This window comes from Hyla sarda, chromosome 6 (genome assembly GCF_029499605.1).
Source record: "Hyla sarda isolate aHylSar1 chromosome 6, aHylSar1.hap1, whole genome shotgun sequence".
NCBI classification, from domain to species: domain Eukaryota; kingdom Metazoa; phylum Chordata; class Amphibia; order Anura; family Hylidae; genus Hyla; species Hyla sarda.
In genome coordinates this window covers 252942598-252966612 of record NC_079194.1, presented here as the reverse complement: position 1 = coordinate 252966612, position 24015 = coordinate 252942598, and the positions used below count along the sequence as shown (strand labels likewise).

At 44.4% G+C, this 24015-nt stretch overlaps 2 protein-coding genes across 8 annotated transcripts in view; one reads left to right on the top strand and one right to left on the bottom strand.

Annotated features, from left to right (window-relative positions):
• Positions 1-24015, bottom strand: part of SPDYC (speedy/RINGO cell cycle regulator family member C) — a 41861-nt gene that overhangs the window by 4634 nt on the left and 13212 nt on the right. For 2 of the 6 annotated variants that reach the window (XM_056526941.1, XM_056526945.1), the window contains exons 2-3: positions 13625-13866; positions 11514-11572 (exon numbers count right to left, since the gene is read on the bottom strand). In XM_056526941.1, the coding sequence (XP_056382916.1) occupies positions 11514-11572; positions 13625-13866 (301 nt within the window). Of the gene's footprint in view, positions 1-11513; positions 11573-13624; positions 13867-17363; positions 17501-17609; positions 17750-17815; positions 17902-24015 lie in introns of those variants that run through there. The other 4 variants (XM_056526947.1, XM_056526942.1, XM_056526946.1 and 1 more) reach the window with 4 other exon arrangements.
• The window catches only part of SYVN1 (synoviolin 1), a 93579-nt gene continuing 86928 nt past the window's right edge, over positions 17365-24015 (top strand). The window contains exon 1 of one of the 2 annotated variants that reach the window (XM_056526937.1): positions 17365-17586. In XM_056526937.1, coding sequence (XP_056382912.1) covers positions 17395-17586 — 192 coding nt within the window. In that variant the 5' untranslated portion in view covers positions 17365-17394. Of the gene's footprint in view, positions 17587-18293; positions 18318-24015 lie in introns of those variants that run through there. The other variant, XM_056526940.1, reaches the window with a different exon arrangement.

The following is a 24015-nucleotide window of genomic DNA, read 5'->3' as shown; positions in this document are numbered from 1 at the left end:
CTTGTATTTGTAGCCCAATTTCTCTCGAGTAAGCACATACCTCATGTCTATGTAAAGTGTTCGGCGGGTGCAGTAGAGGGCTCAGAAGCGAAGGAGTGACAAGGGGATTTTGGAGAGAACATTTTTCTGAAATGGTTTTTGGGGGGCATGTCACCTTAAGGAAGCCCCTAGGGTGCCCAAACAGCAAAAAAAAAAAAAAAAAAAAAAAAAAAATACATGGCATACCATTTTGGAAACTAGACCCCTTGAGGAACGTAACAAGGAATTGTGTGGTCTGGCTGCCTAGATGCATGCACCTCTGAACCGTGAGCTCCGGCTCCTGTGATCCCTAAAGCGACTTTACAACGCGTCCAACCACCCGAATTTGCACTTTTCGGGGAGCTAACACTTCCGAGCATGCCTGGAAGAAGAAGGAAGCCCGCCGGACACGCCGCTCTGGCAAAATTTTACTTTACCCGAGACACGGACTCCCAACAAGATGGCGGCGGCGGCGTAACCAGAGGCCGGAAGGACTCCACGGGCACACAGAACGCATCTCCTCAGTGAAAGTCCTCTCGAGGTAATCTGAGGCGCTGCACGTCAGACCCGGCCTTATCGCCTCGAGGCAACACCCGTGTCCTGCGCTCTCTCCAGCGGTGAGTGACAGAGGCCATGCTGCGATTACAACCCTAGGGAGCTCAGCTCCTTCCTCCGCCCCCTGTAGCCCCCTTCAACAGCGCTCTGAGCTAGACGCGCTGCCAGGGGAGGCTTGTCCCGGCTCCCCACATCAGACCGGAGCTCAGCTTGATTCAGGAGGGGATGAGCTTAGAGACATGCAGGTTGCCAATGTGACGCTGACAGACACAGTGATGAAAGAAATTATGCTAGCCTAGCGCAAGTCTTTATTGGCGGACTTTCATTCTCTTCTCCAGCCCCTCAGTGCTGATATAGGGGACCTGGGAACTAGAGTGGATCATCTAGAAGACAAATTTGGGGACACAACACCCTTGAAGATGATCTGTCCAGTATTAAAGCAAAGCTGGCGGACTTTGAGGATAGGGGGAGGAGAAACAATGTGAAGCTGCGGGGCGTTCCTGAATCTATCCCCCCCCCCCAGAGACATTCCCCAATATGTACGAGCTCTCCTACAGGCTGTTCTACCCCACTTACCTGCCGCAGATTTGGAAATCTACAGGGCACACCGGGTCCCCAGACCGAAACACTTGGACGATTCGGTTCCCAGGGATGTACTAGCCCGTATCCATTTTTACAGAGTGAAGGAGGAACTCTTGTCTTTCTCACGGAAAAACGGGGGTTTGCTGGCCCCTTATCATAAAATTCTGCTATATGCGGATCTATCAGCGGCTACCTTACAACTGAGACGTGCTCTCAACCCTATCTCCTCGGCACTCCGCAATGCCGACATTCCATACAGATGGGGCTTCCCAGTCCGCCTGCTGGTACGATACAAAGAAGAACAGCACACAATCCGGTCAATCGAGCCTTCTGAAACATCTCCGTACCCTCTCCACGGACCCCGGCTCCGAACAAGCTCCAAGATGATTGGTCCAAGGCTTGAAGATGGCTGGACAGTGTTCTCTATGTCACTGGAGTCTGCCAGTGGCTGGCTTCTCTGGATGCCTGCGGCTGTTGGCTGCAGATGGGACTCTGACCCCACACCGATTGATGATTTATCATCTCTCGCACTTTTGAGTTATATCCTTTACACAGTTTGATTGCTGTTTGTATGTTTTTTTTGTTTTTATTCTTTTTATTTTTGTTTTCCGTCCAATCCATATCTCCTATGACCTGACCTGTGTGACCCTTGAAGGGACGCCCTCGCTGGGAGGTGTTCCCTTCTCTCACTTATTATCTGTTTATCTTGAAATGCCTGCTGTTTATTTTGATATACAATGGTATTGAAGTTTATTAGCATTAATGCAAATGGTCTTAACAACCCCATGAAAAGGTCCCACATGTGGAGGCAAGCCATAGCTCTTAAAGGGGATATCATATGTTTGCAAGAAACCCACCTGCTATCCACCGATGCATATCGGCTGTCTCACAGGTTGTACCCACAAATTTTTCACTCGCATTCCATTAACAAAACAAGAGGAGTAGCTATCGCAGTTAGAGATACGGTAGTTTTCTCTGTCACAAAACAAGTTTCTGACCCCAAGGGTCGATTTGTAATTTTGGTATGCATGATGAATAACGTACATTACACATTAGTTGGCACTTTACGCTCCTAACACCTTGCAGACACGCTTTCTGAATTCTTTATTACATCAGGTAAATAGTATACGTGAAGGCCATTTGATCATGTGTGGAGATTTTAATGCAACAGTGGATCCTCAGGTGGATTCCACATCTTCGATCTCTCGGCGGGTTGCACCACTGGCGGACCTCCTCTGGAGGGAAGATCTACATGATGTATGGCGTGCACAACATGCACTTGAGCGTGTCTACACGTTTCACTCAGAAGCACATATGTACTCCAGAATAGACTTGTTCCTAGTGGACAGAGCAACACTCTCTTTATCTATTGATACCTCTATCGAGGTTATCCAGTGGTCTGATCATGCCGCGATCTCTTTAACCGTGACCGAACACTCCACTTCTCCTCCCATGTACCTGTGGCGGAGCAATCCATTCCTCCTCTCTAACCCCTCTTCCCGAGCTCCGATAGAGAAAGACTTAACGGAATACTTTGAATTAAATACAGTGTCTCCCGTTTCGGCTGACACCATTTGGAATGCCCACAAAGCCTGCATTAGAGGTTCATTTATCAAACAGGGAGCGCGCCTTAAACGCCTAAGAAAAAGCTTACTAGAAGCGACACTAAATGACCTCAAACAAGCCGAGAGAGACAATATGGCTAACCCCTCCCCATCGGGAGCTGAGAGATTGAGATCTCTGAGGTAAACTTTGAGGTCCCTTCTCCTAGTCTCGTATGAAAAAGCACATCGTAAAACCAACGCATCCTATTACTCCCTAGGCAACAAATTCTTCCAAGACTCAGGCCTTACCTATCAATATTCCTACCCCATCACTATCAACTTTAAAAGCATTATACCCATTTGACTGGCAGCCGTTGAGCATTAAATACCTAGGTATTCAACTAGCAACATCCCCAGTAGACCTCTACAAACTAAATTATCTCACCCTCCTTTCTAACACCCGAACGGAGATAGCCCGACTCACCAAATATGAAGTGTCATGGACTGGCCGCATAGCAGCGTTCAAAATGCTCATATTGCCGAGGTTTTTATACCTGTTCAGGTCATTGCCAATAAATGTACCAGCAGACTTTTTCAACCAGGCTCATTCAGTACTCACATCCTTTGTGTGGGCTCGGGGGCCCCCACGCATAGCCCGATCCATATTGTCCAAAGATAAAAGAGTGGGGGGGGGGTTGGCCCTTCCTGATTTGAAAAACTATTACCTGGCCACACTGGTGTCTGCTCTAGCGGGGTGGTTCAAATTAGACAACTCCTTCCCATGGGTACAGCTAGAGCACTTCATGGTAGTTCCTTTCTCCCTGCCAGACTTATTGCTTACTCCATTCTGGAGTGTCCCGACCCCAAATAATTTGAGTCCGGTGATATCGGCCTCACTATCAGCTTGGGTGACCTTCCATAAACTAGCAAATTCCACCATTTCCCTTCTAAAACAGGCCTTGCCGTTTACATTTTTTAAAAGCTTTGCTTCCAGACACTAATCTTAAGCTTTGGACTGACAGTGGTATAACTATGGTAGGCGATCTTATGGAGGATACATCCCTTCTACCATTCTCTCAATTGCGTGATCTCTACACACTCCCCAATTCCGATTTTTTTAAATTCCTCCAACTCCGCCATCTAGTGAACTCTCTGAAGCCATCCCAAATATGTAGGGACCCGATAGCATATATCCACGTCTCTAGAGGTAGGAAAGGTATAAAGTCCCTTTACAACATCTTGCAGCACACAGCGCATTTTCATAAATTCCATTCATTAAGGAGCTGGGAAGCCGACTTACAACTTACATTTTCAGAGGAGGAATGGACGTCCGCTTGCAAAATGTCCTTGACCTACTTAAAGTGTTCCACGCATGTAGAAGCAATTGCAAAAACATCCCTCAGGTGGTACTACACACCTGATAGATTGGCCCACATATACCCCACGTCCTCAGGGGAGTGTTGGAGGAACTGTGGTCAGAGGGGCACGCTGATTCATATTCTATGGTCATGTCCCTCATTACAGGACTATTGGAAGGTATGTCAAAATTTATTCCAAGAAATTATACCTGATTACGATGGTTGGTCCCCACAACAGGTTCTCCTTCTGATAGGTATAGACCAACTCCCCCACAAATACAGAGGGCTCCTGTGTATCATGTGCGCTACAGTTAAAACTGTCTTAACACGTGAGTGGAAATCCACCAGGATACCAACTATACAAGATGTAATTGCAGCTTTAAATCTTACATGTTCATACGAAAAAAATCCTGTCTTTGGGCAATTCCACATTTCCCCGATTTCAGCTCATATGGGCACAATGGTTGTCTTCCCCCTACGCTCAGGTGCCTTGATTCCCACCCTTCACATTCTCTCCCTCTAACTCTCTTACATCTCTGTATCCATGTTGCCTATATGTTAACTTTCTCTTCTAGGGACACCTCTTCAATGTACCCCTTTCTCTATTCCATTTTCTCCTTTCTCCAACCCCCTCCCTTACGGAACACGAATCTATAACATGTATGTTTTGATTAGGCTAAGTCGTGGAAGCCTCTTGCCACCATCCTCCCAGACTTTATGTTTAGACCATTGTGTAACATGTGTTTGTTACCTCCACAGACTTTATTCATGATGTATATGTACTTTTCAGTGACGGAATGTATTTATTTGTTCGTTGTTCAGGTCGTTACGCCTGACCATTATGCTTTGTCCACTGTTTATTCCGGATCTTTCCGGTTCTCTGTTATTCTAAAATTTAATAAAAACTTATTCTTGAAAAAAAAAAAAAAGTGAGCCTTAACCCACAGGTGTCACATTTGGCTTTTTGGAAGCAAATTTTGCTCTGGGGCATGCCGCATTTAGGAAGCCCGTATGGTGCCAGGACAGCAAAGAAAAACCCACATGGCATTACATTTTGGAATCTAGACCCCTCGGGGAATGTAACAGTGTTACAGTGAGTACTTACACCCCACAGGTTTTTTGAACAGTGGGACATCAGTGAAAAATTTTATTTTTTTGCACTATATTGATAGTGTTACCCCAAATGTTTCATTTTCACATTGGGTAATAGGCCCCCAAAATTTGTAGAACAATTTTGTCTGAGAAAAAAAAAAAATACCCCATATGTGGATGTAAATTGCTATGTGGACGCACTGCAGTGCATTTATAAAGCACCCAACAGCAAAAAAAACAAAAACCCACGTGACACCATGGCAACCTGTACCATGTAGACCGCAGCCTTTTTATACCATACACGTGTTTTCCGCATGGCATTATATGGTTTCAGGACTTTATCAGAAAGATCAACTCCCCCCATATACCAATTGTAGTCCAGAATACAATCGTGCTTGAGGACCGGTCCCGCGGTAACTTGTACAGGGGTGCTGCTGTTCCCATGAATAGTGGTGAGCATGAGGACATCCCTCTTGTCCTTATACCGGACCAACAACAGGTTCTCGCAGGAAAAGGCTTGGGACTCACCCCGGGGGATAGGAGCATGTAGGGGGTGGGGCAGAAGGCCTCTTTGATTCTTCCGGACTGTCCCACAAGCGACCGTGGATCTGGCGGTGAGGGATGTGAAGAGAGGGATACTAGTATAAAAGTTATCCACGTAAAGGTGGTAACCTTTAGCTAGCAATGGGTGCAAAAGGCCCCAAACGATTTTCCCGCTAACACCCAGAGTAGGGGGACATTCTGGGGGGTTCAAAACGGGAATCTTGTCCCTCATACACTAAACTTGCAAGTGTACCCGGAGGTACTCTCGCAAAGTTTATACATCTTCACGACATACCACGCTCTCTTGGTAGGGATGTATTGCCGGAAGCCGAGTCTCCCCAGGAAGCTGACGAGCGACTCCTCAATAGCGACCTCCCTTCCAGGGACATAAGCCTCCCAAAATCTGGCCCCGAAGGGATTGATGACCAGCCTGATTTTATACAGGCGGTCATATGCAGGATCAGTTCGGGGGGGGGGGGGGGACGGGGACATGCTGCATCAGCATAATGCAAACATCTCCGAATGGCCTCGAACAGGGGACGTGCCATGGCCATACTGTAGAGGGGTGTCTGGTAAAAGACGTCCCCACTCCAATATTGCCTGACACTGGGTTTTTTAACTATACCCATATGCAGCACGAGGCCCCATAGGGTCCTCATTCCGGCTGCATTGACTGGAGTCCAGCAGCTGGGTCTAGCTAAAAGTGAGCCTGGGTTAGCGGCGGCGAACTGTTGGGCATACAGATTCGTCTGTGTAACCATCAAATTAACAAAGTAGTCACTGAAAAAAATAACCAAAAAAGTCCTTTTCAGTGAACCCGGCGATGTTAATTTTGATTCCTGAGTCGCCAACAAACTCAGGAATCATGGGCTTGTGGTCCGCTGGCTCAGCCCAGTCAAGTTCTCTGGTACGAGGTATCAGTGACCTTGGCAGGGGGGCTTCACTAGTATGAGCGCCAGGGGGACTCATACTAGCATGGGGCACAGGGTCAAGGACAGAGGAGGTTTGCGGCGCTGCACGGCAGCGTCTCCGCCGCCTTGGTGGCTCATCAGAACTAGATGAGGACGATGAAATAAGGAAGGTGGGGGTCTTCATAGTCCTCTGAGCCGCTCTGTGTCGGAGGCAATTATGGCATATGCCTCCTCTGCCAAAAACGCTCTGCGGGCCATTTCCCTACTCTAATGGGGTTACGAGTGTGTGTGGGGGGGAAATTTGTATGTGCTGCGTGTGGTGCGGTGCGAGACTACCTCCCTAACAGGAAAAAAAAAATATAAAATAAAAAGGGGACTTCTAGCGCAAAAAAGCCCTGCGCCAAAAAAAAGTTTATCTAATCAGTGGTGTGCGCACTGATTAGCGCTTGTGGCTGCAGGGAGCGCAGAAGTCAGTGGGGGGGTCCGGCCACTCAACCCAGAACAGTGGCTGGTGGCTTGTACACAGACCCCCACACAAACCCCTGAAAAATAAAAAAAACACTTTACCCCGAAAAAAAATGCACCCACCTGAACCCCCCAAAAAATGCTGATCAGTGATAGCTCACAGAGCGGTGAGGCACGCCGCACACACCGGTACGGTCCGGCCACACAGCACACGCCTGCTACTGGTGACACGGACCACCCATGGGTGCAAATAACGCTAGAAAACTTGAAAAAAGCGCTGATCAGTACTACGGGACTGATCAGCGGCGGGTGGGCTTTAACAAGCGGTGGCGGACCGCTCTTTTATAACTAAGAGGGTCCGCACACACGCTTAGGTGAAAAAAGTATAAAAAATCTGTGCCAAAAAAACCCGCTGGCGGCAGACCACAGCGACCCAGCAGGGCCGGGGTCAAGCAGCTAAAAGGTGCTACTGACCCCCGGACACCCACTGATGTACACTGAAAAAACCCTAACCTGTCCCTACCTAATCTAAAACTAACCCTGTGGGATTTCTGTGCCAAGGGGCCACAGAAAGGGGCACTTTTTTTTTAACTGAGGGGATGGTGGGCAGCATGGGGCTCCGTCCTGCCAATCTCTGGAATGGTGGGCAGAACAGTGCAACATACTCCTAGCCCCCACCATCCCCTCCCATTACACTGATTGGTGTGGCCACGTTGGCCACCCAATCACAACTGTACTGAGGGGGGTGGCCACAATGCCAGCCCCCAGTACAGCATGGATGGTGATTGGTGGTCACCATCTATAGCCAGGTCACACTTGACCCTGATGACGCGGAACCGCTGCAGAATGCCGGTAAGTAGTTACCGGCGCCCTGCAACGATCGCCGGTATAGAAGGTCAGCAGACATCAGCAGACATCCGGCTCCGATCCACGCCCGGCGAGTGGCGGGGAACTGAATCGCAGCACATCGCTTGTCTGAATTGACAAGCGATGCGCTGTGATCGCCGACTTGGGGCGGGGGGGGTGGGGGGTCATGACCCCCCTGGGCGATATGCTGCAATGCCTGCTGATAGCAGGTATCGGGCACCATCTCACCTCCGGCTAGCGGCGGCGGGGGGGCGGTAATGGACAGGACGTACTCATACGTCCTCGGTCCTTAAGGACTCAGAAACGGTGGCGTAGGAGTATGTCCATTGTCCTTAAGGGGTTAAACAAAATGGGTTAAGTTGTGACTGACCATGCTGACTTCTCCCCTACAGGATAACGCCTTAGCAGAATGGATACAAGTGGGCATCAGTACATAGTTTCCATCAATGGTGACAGACATAAGAAAAATTCTTTGAACATAAAACCAATGTAACAAAACTTCATGCCTCAAAGTTAAAGGGAACAAGTCATCAGATTTTACCATATATACACACACCATACATGTAGCAAAGCATTATATACGGTAATATCTTTGTTTTCATGCCAAGGAGACATTCCTGCCAGCAGCTTTAAAGATCTGAAGCTTGAAAGGTGTCGCCCACCCGCCTATGGGCAGCCTCCTGGGGTTGTTTTTATACAAATTGCATAACCTCACGTGCCAAATAGCTGCAAAGAGCTCCCAGCATCTTATAAGGGGACCCTGATTTGACCAAATTTCACTAAAATGTGTTTACTGGAGTCCATTTATTTCAAATTAGTTATTAGAATTTTCCATACAAAATAAAAATCGGGCATTCCTGGTGTATACAAACCATAAACAATAGAACTAAATATAGGTGGTCAACCCATAAAACATACATAACAGGAAGTCTGGACTTAACCATATCACAAAGAAAAAGGTCAAGTGCAGTAAAGCAATAAATCACAATTGGAATAGGAATAAGTCCACTGCCAATGGATAAAGGTAGACAAGATCCGTAAACCATATATGTCCCGAAGAACTGTAACTAGTTGGGGAGGAGGGGAAGGGAGGGAATGAGAGCGAGAGTTAGAGGGTCCAATGGGGGTGGGAAGAAATTAGCAGCTCGATGCACATTACAAAACCTTGGAGAGTTATGTTAGCCACAGTGACCACTTGGTAATGCCACTCGCCAGAGTTTCTTAAACAAGGGATATTACTTTTTGTATGAGCAAGTAAGGTTTATAGCCGCTACTATGTCTAAGGCATCCGGAATAACAGGGGACTTCCAATGTCTCAATAGAACTGTTTTTTGCTATGACACAGATAAGTGCAGATCAGGCCTCTAAATTTCAGTGGAATGTGGGCCAAGCCCAGGAAAAGGAGTACTAGTTGTGGTGACCAATTGGGCCCCCCAAGGAAACACTTCAGCAAGGAGTTTCCTGCAGTCTGCCCAGTACCTCTGTATCATAGGGCCGGTCCAGACTATGAAACAAACTGCCTCTACAGCCGCAGCCCCTCCAGCACCTATTAGAAATAGAGGGATATGTAACTGCCAGTCTATCCGGTGTATAACACCTTAATGTGGTTTTCGCTACCGTCTCAATGTGGAAAGTACATTTAAGATAACTGTGGGACATTTTAAATGCAGGTGTCCATTCGTCTGTTGTAAAGGTCTGTTCAAGGTCTTTTTCCCAGCTCCGGAGGGAGTGGAATTTGTGAAATTGTTGTGTAGTAGTAAGTCATAATACTTTTAAACCTTTTTTGTCGCTAGATACATGCAGCAGAGTTACTTGGTCCCTATTTAGGGAAGAGTTAAGTTGCCCACTAGGTGGCGTAGTTGGAGGTACTTTAAGTCAGAGGCCAGTATAGAGTACTTGTCACGTATAGACTGAAATGTCTGGAAACCACCAACATAGATAAGATCAACTGCTTTGGAAACCCTTGGGCCATCCAATAACTTAAGTCAGTGTTGGGGAGTAAAGCTTGCATAAGGGAGAGAGGTAGGGCTGTTTTGGATTGTGGAGTGTCTGTCAGCGATGCGGTGGCATTTTGACCATGCTACCAATGAGGATGATACTATAGGACCCATGTCTATAGGTAAAGATATTTTCCAGAACGGTGTAAGTAGCAAGTCCTGCAGTGAAAACAGTCGTGTCATGGCCCCCTCTAAATGTACCCAGGGAGTAGAATCATCTAAACGGAAACAACCTTTTAAAGCAGATATTATAGATGCCAAGTTATAAAACTTAAAGTCAGGCAAGGCCAAGCCTCCCATCTTCCTATCTCTAGTGAGGGTGGAAGGTGTGATTTTGGGTCTACCATTAGCCCAAATAAAGTTGGTGAGCATGCCCTGGGGTTTTAAACATCACTATCCATCCTCTAAGATATGTCGTGTTTGGTGAGGAGAGACATTTTGTTTTGTATGTTAGAGAGAAGAGGAAGATAATTCGGTTTGTAAAGTTGGGTGTTGGACTAGGTTAGGGTAATGACGAGGTACCTAACACCCCGTGTTTCGAAAGAATAAGTGTCTTTCAAGAAGGAGACCATTGGAGATGAGATGTGAATGGGGAGGGCTTGGGTTTTGGCAGAATTTAAATGGTAGGATAATACCCCATACTGGAGTCAATTTTAACGGTGTGGGATACCCAGTAATTTACCACAACAGTGAAATATTAAGTTTTATTGTTATGCATATAAGGTTGTTTATTGTACTGAGGATGTTCCTTTACCTTTTGTGCAGAGATACAGCCACCCGCTAGTCTAACGCCAACTCTTAATACAGAGCGGCCCCTCTAAAGTGCCATAACCCAAGGTCACTGCAGAGGGGGCTCATTATTCGGGTATGTTCATACCACAGAATGTCCGTGCAGAATTCCACTGGAATATCCCACTGCAGCAGAGTCCCATTGATTCCAAGGAACTGCAGAACTGATCACATGGTGGAATTTCAGATTCCTGTGTCCACAAAGAGACTAGACTGTTTGCAGATTTTGCTGGGAAATTAATTGCCATCTATGAGAAGGTGCGTTTCTGAAAGATCCTAGTGCCTGCCGGATTATTCAAAATGTGCAAAATGTCCACAGGCGTTTTCAATGCAGACATTCCGCACATTTCATGGCATGTGAACATGGCCTTAGGAGGTTACTGAAGGAAGCTGTATGTGCACTAAAGAATAAAGAGCACCCCCAGTGCACTGAAAGGTCTTATTTGCATATCAAACTCCAGCTAGAAGGTTCTCATGTTTGGGGAGGAAAGGTATTAAGTTTAACAATGTCCATAAGTTGGACTGTAACAGGGTTCTTGAGTCTTAAGCAACTCAGGGATGAGTCTGTTGTATTTTGCAGCTGTTATACCATTTATGTCTTATGTCAAGACTATTTTCTGTCATGCCATCAGTTGCTCAATAAAACTAAAATTCTCTGGAAAAAAATTAAGTACATGGAATAGTTCTAAAAACTATGGACAGGATACCACTGAAATGCAGACACTGATTGTGTTATTCTCCAACATCTAAAACAGTCATAGCAAGTCATGTCAATGCAGCATCCATACTGACCTTGTCTGAAATTCTTAGACAGGCATCCATAGACAGGAACTGTTGAATCACATCATTTTCTGTAAAAAGAGAAGCCAACACTGAGAATTGCACAGGACTCCTCCGTTATCTAGATTTAATGCACTGAGGTTGCCAATCCCTAAAATGTGTGTAGTAACCTATAAAGTTCTCCTGGCTTCACTACACTAAAATCCCCCTAGGTGTCTATACCTGATGCAGCCATTGGGCAGAACTCAATGAACAGGTGAAACCATGTGCTTCAGGTTAAATTGTGAAGCTACATTTTAAGAGCAAAGCAATTTGTAATAAAGCTGCATCAGGTCACATGTCACTACTGAACTGTCCCCGATTTATCAAGGTGACATTTTGATGAAGTTGCCCCATTGTTTCTTTTGTAATAACACAGGGAGACTTGCTACAGGTTCCATTCCAAGTAGGGGAGCAATCTTGCCCAGACAGGTTTAAAACCAGTTTTGGGGTAAAAAAAAAAAAAAAAAAAAAAAAAAAAAAAAATTCACATTTTTATGCAAATCTATGATTAACATTTAGGCTGGGTTCACACCATGTTTTTCAAATACGGTAACGTATGTTTTTTGTGGAAAACTATACAACCGTATGCATAGAGAATGCATTGTAAACCGTATTCCAAATGTTGTGTACGGTTGCATCAGTTTTGCCTCGGATACGGTTTTGCCAATTTTTCAACCGTAGGCAAAAACGCTGTCGACCACATTTTTGCCTCCGGTTGAAAAGCCGTATGCGGTTCTTTTAACATTGTTGTCTATGAGAACCACACAGAATTTCAGAATACGGTTGCACACGGTTTTTCTAATCGGTTTTTGGAGTTGACACATGCGCAGAAGGAATTTCAATAGAATAGTAACTTTATTAAATTGCTGGAAAACTAATTCCAACAAAATAGCAAAACCGTTGGCAAAAACGGATGCAAACGGATAGAACCGTACATACGTTTTGGAACCGTATACGGGGAAAAACGTATTTGGAGTCATACGGTTGTATACGATTTTTGCCATACGTTTAGCAGAAAACCGTATACGGTAACCGTATTTGAAAAACGTGGTGTGAACCCAGCCTTACACCTCCTTCAGCAGTTTGAAGAGAAGAAAAAAAAAAAAAAACTGGATTTGCATAAGCATACAAGGGGTAGACCCTCCATGGCCCAGCAGATTTACTATAGTCGAGGTCAGAAATTGTCAAACTATAGTGGAAATGTATGCTAGCACTGAACTAGCAGATCTCTACATGCAGTAAACAGGCAGCATCTGCAGATTCAATATGAAGTGTGCACCTAATGCTATGTTAACTTCCCATATTGTGATTTTGGAATCTCTAAGAGCATTGTTTGCCAAACCATGTGCCTCTTGTTGTAATTTTTGGCGGAATCTTTTGGAAGTTTGAACCTAGCCATCAATTCATTTAGACTTTTAAGACTTCTTCCACTTTTAGGCCATGTTCATACTTCCACAATGTCCTCACGAAAAATCTCCATGCAGACATTCTGGACATAATCTGCCGGCTAGGGCTGGGCGGTATACCGGTTCATACCGAAATACCGAAATTTTTGGGCTGCACAATATGAATTTTTCCCATACCGCAATACCGGTTGGGTCCCTCCCCCTCAGGAATGAATGAATCAGCCCAGCGCTGCCCTGTCCCCACAGATCATATGTGACCCGCCAGCACCGTTCTGCTATGCATTCTGTGCAGACTTTTGTGGACACAAATTGGAATTTCCGTGCCGGAAACATCTGGCACAGAAAATCTGCCGTGTACACAGCACAGCAAGATCCCGCTGTAGATAACAAAACTCTGCTGCAGCGGAATCTCCGTGCCAGAATCCAACACAAATTCTGAGGTATGAACATGATTCTAGAGGAAGTCTGGAATAAAACTCAGGACCGTCTCTGTTCAGACTTATCTGGGAGATTAAAATAATTTACAATACTATAGTGAAGCCATTCATTCATTAGGTCTGGATTTGGTAAATCTTTATTCAACTCTAACCTTTATCAAGTTTTTCCATTGCATATGAAATCCTATTTTTTCCTCCATACCTAGAGCTCTTTATTACCAATATGGACCGTTCTTACCTAGGAGCCTGTAAAAAGCCTGGTGCTCTTGAGGTTGGAGATTAAGAGCACTTGCCGCCTTTAATCTGGTTACTGGAGCCTCTCTCTCAGGGATTCGCGACTTGCGCGCTCCAACAGCCCTAGCATGCTGATGTCCCCTCACAATGCCTTGCTTCACCACGCTGCCAGCAGTAGCTGCGGCCCGAGGGGCAATCTGCACGTGTCTCATTGTGTGAGAAAGTGGGACAAGCTCAAGGGCTGATCTGAAAAAGAAATAAAGTTCAGCTCATCCAACAATAAATGACTAAAGTGTTACTTTCTAACAGCAGATTAACGAATAATGTTTTATTGTAATTTCCTCCGTTAATACGCCAATATGTGGGTCCAAGCTACTGAAGCCCGATTGTGACACATTTAGTTACACCAAGTGGCCCAGAGGGGGAGCTAGTATTTACATGTCTTAGTAGGGCATCTAGAAAGCAGAGGTCCCGAAGAGGAAACCCCTGTAAGGGTGCGTTCACACTGAGCAAATGAAGAGGAATTCACGCTGAAAAATTTATGTGCCGAAAAAAAAGAATTCTCTTTTCGCGCGGAAATAGGTGAGAAAATAGTGAAGGGTTTTTCAGCCATTTCTGTGCAAATTCCGCATGAAAACGATGTCAGGAGGAATTTTTTTTACCATTGACTTCTATTGATTTCTGCTAGCGGAATCCATGTTCTTTCTTCATGCGGAACGGAATTCAGCATCGGATTTCTACTAGCAGAATTTCCTCAGTGTGAACAGGACAGCGGAAAAAACCATTAATGTCAATGGGCAGAAGAGATGTGCATTAATTTGGAGCGGAGAATTCAAGAGGAATCACTCAAGTTAATGCCTCTTCAATTACTCAGTGTGAACACACCCGACCTAACAGCTCAGGTGACCCCAGGACATCGCACCCATAGCATGACCAGGATTAGAGGTAGGAATAGAATATAAAAATGTGGCTGTATTATGCCCATGAAAATTACAATTCCCTGATGGATCGGCTCACTAGGTTATTGACACCATAACTTTAAAGAGTTATTTCCAACTCCTAAAGCAGCCAGTTAGATAAAAAATGTATTAGAAAATTATGTTATCTAATTTTTTTTAAACAAAAAATGTAAGAGCACAAAGAAAGGGGTACAGAGAAGATGAAAAACTAACATCCAACAAAATTGGTACAAAGAGCGGAAGGAGCAGCCAGCAATCTCAGACCGACTGTACAGTCAGATAAAGGCTCAAGTACATACTATGATGAAAAGCAAACTGAGAATTCTAGAAAAATATAACCTACAAGTATAAAACAAGGGAAACTGCAGGGAACCATGATGGAGAATGGAGAGGAAATGGATGGAAATTTGGCAGGACTACAACAACCTATATGTATCTGAAGGGACAAAACCCATCCATGGCCACCACTATATTGTGGGAGACGGATCTCGGACTCCACTCCTGAGAATAGTTACAGTGCTGATACATCTCTGCTCGAGGACATGGGGCACAACTCCACGGAAGAGAATGGATATACTAGAGGGGGTGTAGTTGTAGCCCCTTCTTCCTAAAGGTAGAAAGGTCCTAAAGATCAGACCCCATGAATATTAAGTGATCAGACACTAACGTTGCGTGCTCCGTTCAGAGACCAGTTTCTTCCATTCCCGTGATCAGTGGGGGTCCCAGCAGTCACACCCACCAGATTGTTACCCCTTTGGATTGGGAACACCAAATTAATATATAAAAAATAAAAGTTGGACATGAATGAATACAAATTTCTCTCTATAGAAGTATACTAGTGACTTACGGTGTGGTATAGGTCTACACACAATCTAAAATTATATACACACACACACATATATACACACACACACACACACACATACACACACACATATATATATACACACACACACACACACATATATATATATACACACATATATACACACACACACACACACACACATATATATATACACATATATACACACACACACACACACACACACACACATACACACACACACACACACACACACACACACACACACACACACATACACACACATATACACATATATACACACACATATACACATATATACACACACATATACACATATATACACACACACATATACACACACACATACACACACACATATATATATACACATATATACACACACACACACATATATATATATACACATATATACACACACACACACATATATATATACACACACACACACATATATATACACACACACACACATATATATACACACACACACACACATATATACACACACACACACACACACACACACATATACACATATATACACACACATATACACACACATATATACACATATATATACACACACATATACACACACACACACACACACACACACACTCTAGGGAGGGGTTTCCAAGGAGGCACACCAGCTGGGAAACACACTGGATTGCCACCTGGCCGGTGTTTTACCGACACAGCCAGTATTTTGGCCACCCTACTGGTATTTTTTTAGTGTTTATATTTTGCATGTCAGATAACAGACATCACCAAAGGTGAAATAAACAAAACAAAAACAGCCCTGAGGGTCCCAGAGACCGGCTTTAACGTAATAGTCCAAAGCAGAACATATGTTGAGGTGCCCCATTGATTCAGCAGGGCACCCCAGGACCCACCAGAGGAGGCCGAACATGCAGACACCCCCTTGTAGCTTCCAACCCCCCAGAAGCTGCAGTATACTTAGACTATTGGTACTGCCTAAATAGAGCGTCCCCTACTGGTATGTTGATATAAAATATACCAGCCATGCAATGGCCAGTATTTAGCCAATCAATCCAACAATGTTGCACCATATACCATATCAGTGCCTTCAACTATCGCAAAACTAAAACTCCCAGCACACCCAGATAGCCAACAGCTGGCTGTCCGGGCATACGGGAAGTTGTAGTTTTGCCACAGAAGGAGGCACTCCTTGTTGGGAAACACTGACCTATACTATATACCAGTGGTCTTCAACCTGCGGACCTCCAGATGTTGCAAAAACTACAACTCCCAGCATGCCCGGACAGCCAACGGCTGTCTGGGCATGCTGGGAGTTGTAGTTTTGCAACATCTGGAGGTCTGCAGGTTGAAGACCACTGGTATGTACTACTATATAGTCCAACATGCTGGGAGTTGTAGCTTTCGTTTGGGGCAGCTGCTGAGCCACAGGCTGTATAAGGCTGGATTCACATTACGTTTTTGCCATACTGTTTTCAATCAGTTTTGCTAAAGAAAACCTTATGGGGAAAAAAAAAAAAAAACAGATGGAACAGTATGGGAAAAAGTAAACCGTATGAGTTTTTAAACTGTATACTGTTTTTAAAAATGCATACAGTTCCATCCGTTTTTGTAAAAAAAAAAAAAAAAAATCCATCACATCAGAACAAGATTGTACTGTTAAAAACTACAGATCGGGGCACAAAAAAATACATAGGCCCATATAAAAAAGTTAGTGGGTCAGAACAGGAAAAAATTTCCCCTGCATGTGTATCCTGTGATGTCACATAATTATGCATTTTAGGATAGCACAGGCAGACCCCCAGCACATCACAGTGGGGCAGAACACATGACTACAAACAAGCAGCACACACAAGGGAACACCACTGATCTGCAGAGACTACATACAGCACCAGACCACCCTGGTATCAGAACCTAAGGAAAGGCCTTGTACTAACCCAATACTACCACAAGAGGCCGCCAGAGATAATGACAGGCACCGCCCGATCTCACGATCTCAGAGCAAGTGACCTCATCTCCACTGCGCTGACTGATCACAATATGCGGCTCCTACACGAGGGCGGGAACTCTCCGCTCACTACTCCCTGCCCCCACTATCTATGGGGCTCACGTCTCAGACTCCCAGCGGCCTGGTGTACAATACAGGAGTCACCACTACAGGTTAGGAGCCTCCAGGGACATACCAGGCACCCACTGACCTGAGCAGAGGGAGTAACCAGAGGCAGGCGGCTTTGTGACCCACCCGGCGTCCTGTAGACAGGCTGTAATCCCCGCCTCCTCCACGTGCGCTGCTCTTATACCCTGCCCAGCAACAGCCAATCAGGTTCCGTACAGCTGGAGCGTGGGGGCGTGGCTTCTTGACAGATTATTATTACGTCTCTGCGCTCACCTGGAGGCTTCAGTGTCTGGTCATGGTTGTTGTGATCCCTGGTTATCAAAACCTGTCCAGAGGAAAAGTTGCCCATAGCAACCAATCAGCTCGCTTCTTTTATTTTTAACAAGGTCTCTGTAAAATGAGAGAAGCAATCTGATTGGTTGCTATGGGCAACAGCAACTTTTCCTTTGCACAGGTTTTGATAAATCTCCCCCACTACGTTTTGTCCCCGTTAACCCCTAAAGGACTCTCACGCTTTCTGTTTTGCACCTACAGACAGATATAAGGGCTTCTTTTTGCGTCATCAATTGTACTTTGTAATGACATCACTTATTTTATAACATACTCTGCGACAAAACAAAAATAAAAAACTTATTTATGGGGTTAAATTGAAAAACAAAAAACGCCATTTTATAACATTTTAGGGCTTCCACTTCTACACAGTGGACTTTTCAGTACAAATGACACCTTATCTTTATTTTACAGGTCAATACGGTTACAAGGATACCTAATTTATGTAAGTTTTATTTTACTGCACCAAAATTAGAATGTTTAAAATTGTCATCTTCTGACCCCTATACGTTTTTTAGTTTTCCACATATGGGGCTATTTGAGGGCTCATTTTTTGTGCCATAATCTGTAGTTCTTATTGGTACCATTTTTGTTTTGATGGGACTTTTTTATCGCTTTTTATTATTTTTTATTTATTGTATATGAAGTGACCAAAAATGCACATGTTTGGACTTTGGTATTTTTTTTTTTTTTTTTACGCGTACACCGTCAACCGGTTTAGCTAACTTTATATTTTAATAGTTCGGTCATGTATGCACGCGGCAGTACCACATATGATTATTTTTATTTTTTATTCCATTATTTTATTTAAAAAATGGGAAAGGCTGGGTGATTCAAACTTTTATTAGGGCAGGGGCTTATTCACATATATTAACTTTTTTTATTTTAATTTTTTTACACTTTTTACTCTTTTTTTTTTTTTTTTAGCTTTTGATTGCATACATAGCATAGCATTGATCAGTGTTATCGGTGCTCTGCTGCTCCAGCCATGGCTGGGAGCATCAGAGCACTGATTGGACAGCGAGAAGGCAGGTAAAGGTGCTCCTGCCGTCTTCTCAGCTGAATTCATTCATTGCGCTGGTCCCGATCAGCTTCGCTGAGCTGCCGGGATGATTTCACTTTCATTTTAGATACCACAATCAACTTTGATTGCGGCATCTAAAGGGTTAATGCATGGCATCGGCCCGATCTGTGATGCCCAGCATTAACCCTGGGTCCTGGCTGCTGATAGCAGTCAGGACTAGTGTTGCTCGCGAATATTCGCAATTCGAATATTATTCGCGAATATCGCATATTCGCGAATTTCGCGAATATAGCGCTATATATTCGTAATTACGAATATTCGCTTTTTTTTTTTTTTATTATTTTTTTATTCACAGTACACATCACAGTGATCACCCCTCTCTGTTTCCAGCTTGTGTGGTGTAAAGAAGGCTGTAATACTACTGTGTGAGACTGGCGTGCGAAAATTCGCATATGCGAAAATCAGCATATGCTACTTTTCGCATATGCGAATTTTCGTGTGTGTTAATTTTGTATATGCCAATATTCACTTATGTTAATTTTCGCATACGCGAATTTCCGCATATGCGAAAATAAAACGAGAATATGCGAATATTCGCGAATATATGACGAATATTCGTCCATATATTCGCGAATATTCGCGAATTCGAATATGGCCTATGCCGCTCAACACTAGTCAGGACCCACCGGGTTTAAAGCGCTCTCCGCTTGTGAGTATGCTTAAAACCCGGTAACGGGCCCAGGGCGTACAGGTACGCCCTGCATCCTTAAGGACTGGGACGCAAAGGCGTACCTGTAGGCCCTGCGTCCTTAACAGGTTAATCATATCTGGCGGCATCCTGCTGAAAACAGGATGCTGAAGTATACTGTTAATCAATTCAATGGCCAAAAGGAGTCACCTAGTCACTCCTTTCAGGACGTGTGCACTATTTCAAAAGCGTAACAGCCCTGTCATGAGTGCGCTTAAAATAGCGCATATGTCCCAAACGGAGTCACTAGGGGTGACTCCGTTCAGCAGCAGAAGTGAATGAAGTGCGCTGCTCCCGTTAACAGTATACGTCGGCATCCTGTTTTCAGCAGAATGCTGACAGATACATTAAAGGGTTACTCAGCTCCCCAGCGTCCTGAACATTGGGTTCCTGAACACTGTGTGCGGGCTTCCATGTGGGCGCCCGCCCCCTCGTGCCGTCACGGCCTGCCCCCTCAATGAATGTCTGTGGGAAGGGGGCGCGACGTCCCATAAATTTGCATTGAGGGGGCGGGACGTGACGTCACATGACGGGGCGTGACGTCACGAGGGGGCGGGTGTGAACATGGAAGCCCCACACACCGTTCAGGAACTCAATGTTTCGGACGCTGGGGAGCAGAGTAACCGTTTAACGGGGACCAGAACGTAGTGTGTTCCTACCCTTATATTCAGACAGTGCAGTGGTGGGGTTCACCCTCCATTTTTGTCTCCGTCTAAGGCTAGGTTCACACCACATTTTTGTATCTGTTACAGGTCCACTCTATGGGGGAGATTTATCGAAATCCGTGTACAGAAATAGTTGCCCATAGCAACCAATCTGATTGCTTCTTTCATTTTTGAGAGGTTCGTTTAAAAATGAAAGAATCCATCTGATTGGTTGCTATGGGCAACTGGGTAGCTCTTCCTCTGCACAGGTTTTGATAAATCTCTCCCATAGTGTGGACCTGTAAGGCCAAGTTTCCACTTGTTTTTTTTTTCTTGCAAAACGCAAAGAAAAACGCCAATTCTGCCTCATGGCGTTTTTTTGGTCAAAAAACGCTGCGGCCAGATGTTAGCTGTAAATCAATGAGAAATAGCAAATTTCGAATTCCACTTGCCGTTTTTTCACTTTGGCGTTTTTTTAATCCTTTTGGCGTTTTTTCCCTTTTTCTGCGTTTTTTTCCACTCTTTGGCGTTTTTTGAAAAAAACGCTGTAGTTCCCTCAAACCGGCGTTTTTTGTCAAAATCGTGGCGTTTTGCTCCGATAGAAGTCTATGGGAGTGAGAAAACGCCAAGAAAAACGCTATGTGGATTTTAACTTTGGCGTTTTTGCAGGCGGTTTTTAATCTTTTTTGGACTTTAGCGATCCAAAAAAGTGATGTAGATAGCTGTTTTTAATATAATTTCATAGGGTACCATTAAAATTTTTTTTCAAAAATATACAGTAGTGAAGGAAAAAATTGTATCTAACGAAATGTATATTGTTGAAAAAAAAAATTACTTTTTAAACAGGGATCAATTTATGTGTGCGGGGAAATACAAATGTATCCGACAATTATAAAAATGTATTGTGTGTGTGTTTTTCACTTTTTTGCTTTATTTTTTAGATTTTTTTATAGTTAGTACTACTACTCCCAGCATGGAACACACTACCTGTCTATTAGTACTACCTGTACTAATAGACAGATCGCCCGCTGCGATCTTTCTGTATAATTTATAGATGCGGCGGCCGCTCTTCTATGGTCCCCTGCCCTGACGTATATTTACACTTATTCATATTTCCCACAGAGCTGTGATTGGCCAGATGGTTCCAGCCAATCACAGCTCTCTGTGAGAAATAGGAACATGTGTGTATATACGGCCGTGCAGGGGACCATAGGAGAGCGGCCGCCGCATCCATACATTATACAGGAGCATCACAGCGGCTGTCAGGAGTGATACCCGCAGTGATCTTTCCATAACTGCAGGTAATACTACTCCCAACATGGAGCGCACTCTGCCTCATGCTGGGAGCTGTAGTACCTGCATTAATAGACATCGAAGCGGGTGTCAGAAGTTACACTCGCTGCGATCTGTCTATCAATACAGGTACTACAGCTCCCAGCATGGAGCAGAGTGTGCTCCATGTTGGGAGTAGTAGTACCTGCTTAAGGACACATCACAGTGGATGTCACTACTGACACCCGCTGTGATCGCCCTGTCTATAGATCTGTATACATCGCTCACATCCATGCTCTGCACTATACTGCGGGCCGGCCGCTCATTCATTCATCTTTTCCTCAGAGCTGTGATTGGCTGAAACCATCCGGCCAATCACAGCTCTGGGTGGGAAATATGAATTTCTGTTGACATCAGTGGCCGGAGTATAGTGCAGAGAGGCGAGCGATGTATAGACCCCTCGCTTCTCTGCTATATTATGGACGATATATGTCTATAGTACAGATACTATCACTCCCAGCATGGGACAGTCTGTTCCATGCTGGGAGTAGTAGTACTACATAAAAATGTTAAAAATGTATTAAAAAAAAAAGTGAAACACACACTTTATTAAAAAATTTATAAAAATTGGGTTATAAAATATATACATTGCGTTTAATAAAAAATTTTCCATCACTGCTGCATCCTTTTTTTTTTTTTTGGTACCCAAGAAATTTTGGGTACCAAAAAAAACCCGCCAAGGTGCAATTTCCACACAAATGAAAAAAACGCCGTAAAAAACGCAAGAAAAAACGCATTTTTTTAATCCCTAAAAACGCAGTGCAAAAAACCAAGTGGAGACTTAGCCTTACAGATACAAAAATGTGACTCTTCTATGGCTCAACGGAGTCACCTAGTGGATTGAGACCACCAAATTGTGTCTTTCATTGGGAACCCAACAGCTATTTTAAGACTAAAAAATGGAGGCTGTTGTGCATATGTAGAAGCGAAAGTATATATTGACATCCCGTTTTTGGCTAAATGCTGACAGATACTATTGACAGGGGCAAGAACACAGTGTGGACATTATTTATAATGTAGGTCAATGGGAAACGGAATATGCTCTATGGCATACAGCAGCATCCGTTTTAAGCATCAGTTTATCGTATCCAATTTTTTTATTATGGCACCTTTTGCTCCTCACCTTCTAATATTCATAACACTTTCAATTTTCAATATTTGTGGGGCGAAATAAAAAATTAAATAACACCATTTTGTAATGCAGTGCACTTTTCAGTAAAAATTACTCACTATCTCCATATAATTACAATGATACCCAGTTCATGTAGGTTTTATTTTACTACTTTAAAACAAATATAACTTTATGTATGAAAATGAGTATGCTTAAAATTGTCCTGTAAATTTTTTTATTTTTCCATATACAGGGCTATATGAGGGCTCATTCTTTTTGCACCATGATCTGTAGTTTTTATCGTACCATTGTTGTTTTGATGGGACTTTTTAATTGCTTTTTATATTATTTTTTATGGTATATGAATTGACCAAAACACACATTTCTGGACTTTTTTAAAGTACCGTATATACTCGAGTATAAGCTGACCCGAATATAAGCTGAGGCCCCTAATTTCACCCCAAAAACATAGGAACACTTATTGACTCAAATATAAGCCTAGGGTGGGAAATACATCATCCCCCCATCATCATCCCCCCCTCCCTGTCATCATCCATCATCCCCCTCCTCTGTCATCATCCATCACCCCCCCCCCCATCCATATCCCCCCTGTCGTCATCCAGACCCCCCTTTCATTGTCTTCTCACCTCGCCTAAAGCGATTTTTTTTGTTCACTCGAGTATAAGCCTAGGGGGGCATTTTCAGCATGAAAAATCAGGCTGAAAAAATCGGCTTGTACTTGAGTATTTACGGTATATGCCATTGACCGTGCGGTTTAATGAACATTATTGTCACGATTCGGCTGGCTGGAGGTGGATCCTCTGTGCCAGAGAGGGATTGGCGTGGACCGTGCTGGTGGACCGGTTCTAAGTTGCTACTGGTATTCACCAGAGCCCGCCGCAAAGCGGGATGGTCTTGCAGCGGCGGTAGCAACCAGGTCGTATCCACCAGCAACGGCTCAACCTCTCTGACTGCTGAAGATAGGCGCGGTACAAGGGAGTAGACAAGAGCAAGGTCGGACGTAGCAGAAGGTCAGGGCAGGCAGCAAGGATCGTAGTCAGGGGCAACGGCAGGAGGTCTGGAACACAGGCTAGGAACACACAAGGAAACGCTTTCACTGGCACAATGGCAACAAGATCCGGCGAGGGAGTGCAGGGGAAGTGAGGTATAAGTAGGGAGTGCACAGGTGAGAATACTGATTAGGCCTGCTGCGCCAATCAGTGGCGCAGCGGCCCTTTAAATGGCAGAGACCCGGCGCGCGCGCCCTAAGGAGCGGGGCCGCGC